Source organism: Halyomorpha halys, unplaced genomic scaffold (genome assembly GCF_000696795.3).
Source record: "Halyomorpha halys isolate HHAL.00 unplaced genomic scaffold, Hhal_1.1 Scaffold1196.1, whole genome shotgun sequence".
In the NCBI taxonomy this organism is placed as follows: Eukaryota; Metazoa; Arthropoda; class Insecta; order Hemiptera; family Pentatomidae; genus Halyomorpha; species Halyomorpha halys.
Window position 1 is genome coordinate 569,962 of NW_027110542.1, and position 8,478 is coordinate 578,439.

Here is an 8,478-nt window from a genome sequence, read left to right on the forward strand (position 1 = left end):
GTTGTGATAATGGTTTACATTTGGTTCTATTATTTTAAGATTTAGTTAAGCCCGAACAGTCTTAAATATGACGATTCCTAAGACATTACGAGACAAACCAAAGGTTGTAAACTATCATTAAGTGTTTGATTATACTATTTCTTATAAACACATAATTCATTTTAAGTAATATTTCATTCTTCTGTTTTAATAATAACATTATTTCTTAAAACCTTGTTTTAAAAAAAAAAAATATTATGCTGATTTAATGTAAATAAATGGATTGGGGCAATAAAATTATAAATCACTATATTTAAACTGATCAATTTTTTTTTGTAAAATGTACCTTTGTCTATCTATAAATCTCTCCATTATGTTTTTTTTTCTATCTAACACCATGATTACAACTTGTTTACTTATGATATTATGGATTATTAACTATATTAAACATTAAATAAGAATCTGAATGTTTCGAAATTGGTCTACTGAATAATTTTCTTTGTATGACTAGTGATATTTTTGCTTTGAGCTCTTCATATGATCTCTTTTAAACTAATTAGAAAGGATAAGTCAATGTCTATTGCTTTTTAAAATAAAAAATCAGATAGCAACTGAATATTGAATTAACAATCCAGCTACACAGACTACAAAATTGAAAATTTGAGCATGCTATTGTATTTTGATTGATTAATTTTTTAGCTGATTAATGTAGAATTATCCTTCAGTCCATGAAAGTTTTATATTGTTAAAGTTAAGTTTTGTATTTTTGATAAACATATTCTGTTTAGCGCCACATTGATCGAGTTCCATCAGACGATTATGATGAATGGGATTCAAGATATATGCTTCGAACTGACCAGGATGATTTTGGTGAACGTTATAATGATATGTAAGTCATAATTTTATTTTTCATATTCAAAAATAGTTGTGATGAGTATATAGTATCTATCACAACTATGGTCTAAAAAAACTTAAGAAATTTAATTGGCAGGGTGCAGGAGAAAGTGAGTCTTATTTTATTTTTATTTTTTGTTAATATTTGACCACTCCTTGTCATCTAAAGGTGTTAAAAAATGTGGCTCAGATCATTTTTCTCTTGTTCCCTTCATTTCCATTAATTGAGATAAAATTTAACTGATAAGATAAAATTAAACAGGATTTGAGATATTTTGTAACCATGGATTTCATTTATATCATTGAAATATGTAAGTATTATTGGAAAGACAGTAAGTATTGTCTCTCCGTCTCATAACTCAAAAATTCAACTGTTTGATTTTTATATTTTAAAAATAATAATAAAAAAAATCAATGCATAATTCAAGAGACATTTCATTTCGATCATTGTTTTGTAGGATATCTATAGATATTTTTTTTTTCTCGATTCTAAGAATTCTTTCCATATGTATTTTGAAACATAAACTATATTTTTTTTGAAATGCTATAAGGTTTTCTTTTAGAGCTACAATGTATCACAGCTTAAGCAAAAATATTATATTAGTAGTATTAAAATAGCTTAGAAATTGTAGTTTATGTTTGCTGTTTTTATTATATCTGCCATGAAGGACATTAATTATGTATTACATTTTATAGGTGGGGGCAAAAAGGGTGGTTCAAGCCCTCATGTGTTCCAATCACCATCATTCTGCTCCTTATCGTTCTTGTTATTTTACCATTACTTGATGCTGCTGAAAAACATCATAGATCAGCTGTTCAAGATCTTTTCAGAAATAGGTGTCTTCAAAATTGCAGGTATTAATAAAACTACATTGTGGTATTTTTTTTTTTTTTTTGTGTGTTAATTTATTATTATGGAATAATACTGTAATCTTCTTAAACTTATTATGTTTATTTTTATTTTTTCCAGTCTCTCAATAGTAGAAACTATACCTGATGGAATGTCTTACAGAAATGGTAGCACTCCATTCAGGTCCACATATGATGTTTGGAAAGAGATGATAGAAGAAGCAAATGAGTCAATTGAAATAGCATCATTTTATTGGACTCTCAGGGATTCAAATGTGCATTCATTCCCTGGATCTGAAAAGGTAATTGTCCATTAAATTCATAGGCACATTTTATTTCAGGGTATGTAATGATAAAAACTTTTCCAATTTCTGACAGTCTTTATTATATTAGTTCAATTTTATTATTATTAATTATCAAGGTTTTTGTTTTGGTTCTCCTTATTTTTTTTCTCTAAATTGACAAGTATTTGTATTATTATCAACTATTAATAATATATAAAATAGAATCCATATAGTGCAATAATAAATATTATATTGAAGAAAGGTTTCAAAATTTAGAAACAAAATAATTTACTATGGATTTGAAACAGCATAAATTATTGATGAAACAGAAAATTATTAAAATTTCAACCTACTACTATTAAAAATATAAAAGTTATTAATTTTAATGCTTTAACAACTAAACCATTTAAGTTGATATGTAGTATAATGTCCAATTTAAAAAAAAAATACTGTGTGCCATTACAATTTTTTCAAAGTTATAATTTGCCTATTTTTGTTTTTTAATTACTTTTAGCAACTCTATTAACATATTTTGATTGTTGTTGCTAATATATAACAAGTGTTACACAGTGATATTGTTGAAAAAAACAAACATATTTTTTTTATGTCCACCTTACACAACCAATATTATTGAACATGGTTTATATAGAACACATTTCAATATTGTTGCTATGTGCTATACAAGCATTCAATATATTGACAAAATTCAACACTGACTTCAAAAGGGCTTTTTTGTTTTTTGGGTGTATACATGTATAAATATAACCTGAAAATAATGGCCAAGGTTTATTTTTTATAATTTTTGATCTCTAATTCATTTTAATTTTTATAAAACCACGGAAAAATGATAAATTAATTTCCATAATAAGTATTTTTATGATAATAGCATAAAATCAAGCTCAAACTAAGGTGATGGTTATTATTTCAAGAACCAGGGCTGTCATTCTAAACAGTTATTTGATTTTTAACTGCTTATAAATTCATAAATCAAGCTTGCAGATTCTAGGATTGTATATGAACAATAGGAACAACTACTGTTCCTTGAGACAGTCATTGAGTTAGGAGTTAAGGGTGATTCTCAAAAAAATTTTAATTATCAGTAAGTTGTGTGTCTTATTGACAGTTTTTTTTTATTCTATTATGTTATTTCCATCTCTGTTAATATTGAATTAAATCTGTCAACATAATTAAGAATAGCTCATCATATGAACCCATCATTGTGACAACCTTTGAAGTTGTTAATATTCAAATTATAACTAAATCTTATAGTGATTAAATTCTCAAATGATTTTGTTATTTGTTTCAATGGTGTCTTGAGAATCCTATGTAATAATATAATAGTATATTTACAGATATTTATCCTTGATTATATCGTTTACATTTTTTGTTGTTTTTTTAATATTGATGTTAAAAGTAAATAGTAGAATCATGAAATATGCTGAGGGAATTAACAGAGATGATCAATTTAGGTTTTATTTGAAATCGTTCAACTATGGATCAAATTTTTTACTACGGCAAATACTGCAGAAATAGTTTGAAATACAATGGGATAGTTCATCAACTTTATATAAATTTGAAGAAGGCTTACAATTCTATTCACCGCCAAAAGCTGTATATTATTTTGATTGAACTGGGAATGTGAAACAAGTTAGTGAGTCTATTACAGATGTGCATGACCACAATTGTTAATAGAGTTTGGTTCATTAATTATTATTGTGAGAAGTTTAAGGTTCGTTTCGGTTTAAAAAAAGGTGATTATCTTTCATCTGTCTTATTTAATTGAGAACTAAAATATTTGATGAGAAAGTATTTAGGTTCTACAATAACTAGAAAAAACATTGTTGAGAAAATGAATGTAAGAAATGCTTGTTATTTTTTTAATTTTGAAATTGCTTAGATAGCACCTTTTGTCTAAAAACTTATAAGTTAGTGTTTTCTAAACAGTTATCCTTCCTGCTGTTCCTTACGAATGCAGGAAGAAATATTAGTGAAAGAGATTGTTGTGTTTTATTACATTATTTATCTTCCAAAGAAATCTCCATAGGCAAACCTGGAAAATATCTCTGGTCTGCCCAGTTACACAATAGACAGGTTGTAAAGACGGATTTTATCAAATAAAAAATTATTCTTTACTTCACAATAGTTTAATGGAAATCCTATGGAAATTATTTTCATGTTTCTTTCTAATGATCCTATATTATTTACTATAATTAATTGATTATTTATTAAACAAAAAAATTTTCCTACTTACTATTAAAATGTTCATTATGTTGGTTATATTTAAATTTTTTTGTTAGAATAATCAAGAAATTTTAATTTTTGAAAAAATTGAGTTATTTATGTATATTTTTTTGGATTGATAGGGAGAAGATATCTTTAAATCATTATTGGAAGCTGGGACAACTAGAGGTTTGAAAATCCGTATTGTCCAAAGTGAACCGATTAAATCAATGCCTGACTTAGACACTGAAATATTCACTCGAAAGGGAGTGGCAGAAGTGAGTTATCCTATTTTAGAAAACATGAACATCTATTAAAGTTATTGCTAATTAATTATCACTTTATTTAAACATCTGGTTTGTATTGTCACTAAAGCTTTGATACTTCATCTGTCTAAACAAAAATTTATTTTTAAAAAAATTAAAATTAACGTTTCATTCTTGAAACCATGTCTTCAGTAAAATGCTTGTATAATGAAACAGTAATTAGTTTTTTAACTTATATTATCAGGAATATCATTTGAAAAATTATGTTAGTAACCTCTACTGTTTGTTTTTATTAATAAATTTAAGTTAGTTACAACTAAATTTTATGTTGATATTCCACTAAAATAGTGAGCAAAACATGATATTGTTTCTAAAATTCTAATTATGTTTTGCCATTGCATTATCATTATTATTTCTGTTCTATTGCATGTTCTGACTTTATTTTTGAACAATAATTAATTCATCTTTTCTCTATTAAATTAGGTTCAAAATTTGAATATGGCCCGCCTTTTGGGAAGTGGTATTTCACATACCAAATTATGGATAGTCGATAGGAAAGTTGTTTATGTCGGAAGTGCTAATATGGATTGGAGGTCACTTTCACATATAAAAGAATTAGGTCTCTACATGACAAATTGTTCTTGCCTTGTCGAAGACATGGCCAAAGTATTTGAGGTAAGTTGGAATTGATTATTGTGTTAAAAATTAATGGTTTTTGCCAGATACCACCAATAATCTTGTGGATCAATTTTCATCGACCAGATGCCATTATTTCCTGCTGGAAGCTTCTCAATTCCAAATGCCAGGGCATTCATTGTCCTTTGTGTTTATTTCAGTGATTTGTCAAAAAATAATAATAATAAATAAAACTATAAAACTTTCTTATACCCTAATATACGCAATAACTCTTGACAATTAACCTTCTAAACTCAAACCACGCTCTGCTACCAAATTGTTATAAATTAGAGATTTTTTTTTATACCAAAGAAAAAAACAAGAAAACAAGTATTGCTTTGCTTCTCTTTGGTCTCAACAACAACACATTAATTATATTATATTTTCTATGCAAATTACAATTTTCAAAATATACATAATATTTTTCATTTAGAATAATTAAATTAATTTTCTACAATAAATTAGTCCTGAGATTTCATATAACTATTAGCTGTACTTAACCTTGCTTCCTGGGTATTATTTAATTGGAATTACATTCCATAGTGAACACAGTTTGCTTATCACTTTAATTTCTCATAATATATAAAGTATTATAAGCATATGTCCTCCCCACATCATTCCCTGTTTTCTGATACAATGCTGTTCTGGAATGATACTCCAAATGAATGATTATCCAGTTTTGTTTGCAATAATTGTTTATGATCAGAATAACTGATTTAGTGTTGGTAAAGCTACCTCAAATCGACTATGTCTTTTTGTTGGAAGGCTTTAAAAATGAAAAAAACAAAACTGGCTCAGATTAAACATTTATTTGATTCAATTTATACATGGTAAAAAAAAAACAACTAAAAAACTAACATAAATAAAACATACAAGCAAAAATAAAAATAAAATTAGATAAATTATGAAATTATGAAAATTAAAATAAAATAAACTAATTTACAAAAAAACAAATAATATGTAAAATAAATACTGGTCGACAGTTAATCCACTCCGATTGGTCAGAGGAAGATATTCTGCTTGTCGAGATGTGTAGGTAGAAGCTCCATTGCTAAATACTCCGCTGCAACTCTCAAACTGGTCCAAAGTTGGTGCAATGGCTTACAAACAGTCGATGTCCCAAAAGCTAAGATGGCTACACTGGCACTCATTGAGAGCAGACAGGGTCCAGTTGTTTTTATTAATTATATGAGTCGATTGATTAGCAACAACTCATATTGCACTCAAAGGCCAGAAACGCAGAAAAGGTCTGGTTCCGAACTGTAATGACTCACAAAAAAGGTCCAAACTATTATCAACCAAACGCAGACAGGTCTGCTGAGGACGCTATCAGGGCCACTAATTAGTCGCAACTGCTCTAAAAAACTAAGATGGTCGGTCCGTAGCTAGGTGACGCAACAATGATCACCCCTAGCAACTGTCTCTATTACTCGTTATTACAAACAAATATAATTTTACACATTTTTCTTTTCAAACAACTAAATCTAAATAAAACAATACAAATAAAAATAAATATAACTAAATTAAATACTAATAAAACTATAAAACTAAATACTAAAAATACTATTTACAACATAATTATATTATGGCGTTAACAAGCGTAAAATATTGGGTTTGGTTTGTAAAGTAACAGTTTTGTCCTGATCATAATTCTCAAGATAAATGTCTCTTCTCCAACCTGCACTAGTCTTTAATTTTCTAAGGTGACAACTAATTTGTTGAAAAATAAATAGATGAACCTATGCAAAATAATCATGTAATTTGGTATGGTATAGTCAATGTCAGTAGTTTATTTTGAAATAACTTTCTATCCCTAGTTCAAATTATATCTTGTTAATATAGGAGAGTGTCAAATTCTGTATCTTTGAAAATGCCCCTGTAATTAACCTTTATGATATTTCTTCTTGGCCATTAATGAATAGAAAGCAATAATTAAAATACGAAAAAGTATTAACACCAGGCTGTAAACTTACCTTGTTGCTCAATCTTGGTGTTTCCTAGAATTCATATTAAAATTTATTTAATGTTTATTTTTCAAATTCAAACGATTTTCACATGAGAGAAGATTTTACTGTCATAACCATACCACCTATCAAATAAGGATTCAGAATATCAATTGTTGATCATGGATTGATTCTTAAGATTTGAACATCCTTCAAAGTAATGGGTAACATCTGTGCTCTTGTACTAAGAATTGTGTTCAATCAGAGCTTATGTTTTTTAATATTTCTATTTAGATCAAAATTGTTCATTTGTTCAATGTTTGGACACAGTAAGATCTATTTAAAATACATTTATCTAAGAAATGAGGTAATCATTTTAGATATTATGAAATCTAAATATCTAAAATATAAACAGTTCTGTGTCAATTATTTTATTTCGGTGTAATTATGTAAATGATATATTATGTTCAAGTATATTATAGAAAATAACCATTGTCCTTGGTATTTGCAATCAAATAATTTCTCTATTAATAATCAATAATCTATTCATTGATTTTTTAGGTGTATTGGTTATTAGCTTTGTCAGATTCTACCATTCCTGATAAGTGGCCAGATGAGTTATCTACTGAGATCAATAGACTTGACCCAGTTCAGATTTACATTAATGGCACAAAATCTTCTACATACATATCTGTAAGTCCAAAACTTACCTTTTATAACTTTTGTTCGGCTGAATTTTTTAGTAATATTTTCCAGTATAGTTTCTATTCATACCGTATTATTCTATAAAGAGTTTCAGACTCTAAATTTTAAGTATTCTTTACATAAATGAGTATCAATGTTGTGAATTCATAATTATTTTTTTAGTAATCTCAAAGTTCAGTGTATTGCAATCAGGATAATGTTTTGATGAAAGGATATTGTATTAACTGATCTTACAAAAAAAAATATGTAACCAAACTGGTGATGTTAAAAAATAACAGTTACCATCAATCTAAAGTTTGGCCTCCAAAACTAATATAATTAGATCATATAACTTTATATAATCTTTTAATGCTATTATTGAATATTAATCAGGTTAAATTGTAAGTGTTGTCAAATAATACTTATTACTTATTTTCCATTATCTCACTTTATTTCAGAGTTCACCTGCCCCTCTATGTCCAGATGGATGGACTTCCGACATAGATAGTATTCTAAGTACCATTGAGGCTGCAGATAAATTTATATATATCGCTGTGATGGATTACATGCCATTAATGATGTTCACTCCTAAGCCACAGTAAATCTCTTTTTGGGCATTTAATGAATCATGAATTGATATTTCTTCAAAAATGAGTTGCTATTTTGACCATTATGTTTACCAGG

At 27.3% G+C, this 8,478-nt stretch overlaps 1 protein-coding gene across 1 annotated transcript in view; it reads left to right on the plus strand.

Annotated features, from left to right (window-relative positions):
- Nucleotides 1-8,478, plus strand: part of LOC106688761 (5'-3' exonuclease PLD3) — a gene marked incomplete in the record, with an annotated part of 11,371 nt that continues 2,893 nt past the window's right edge. Inside the window, 8 exon segments of the mRNA XM_067048734.1 lie at nucleotides 1-103; nucleotides 768-868; nucleotides 1,570-1,728; nucleotides 1,844-2,024; nucleotides 4,370-4,504; nucleotides 4,976-5,167; nucleotides 7,672-7,803; nucleotides 8,253-8,392. Of these exon segments, the coding sequence (XP_066904835.1) occupies nucleotides 68-103; nucleotides 768-868; nucleotides 1,570-1,728; nucleotides 1,844-2,024; nucleotides 4,370-4,504; nucleotides 4,976-5,167; nucleotides 7,672-7,803; nucleotides 8,253-8,392 (1,076 nt within the window).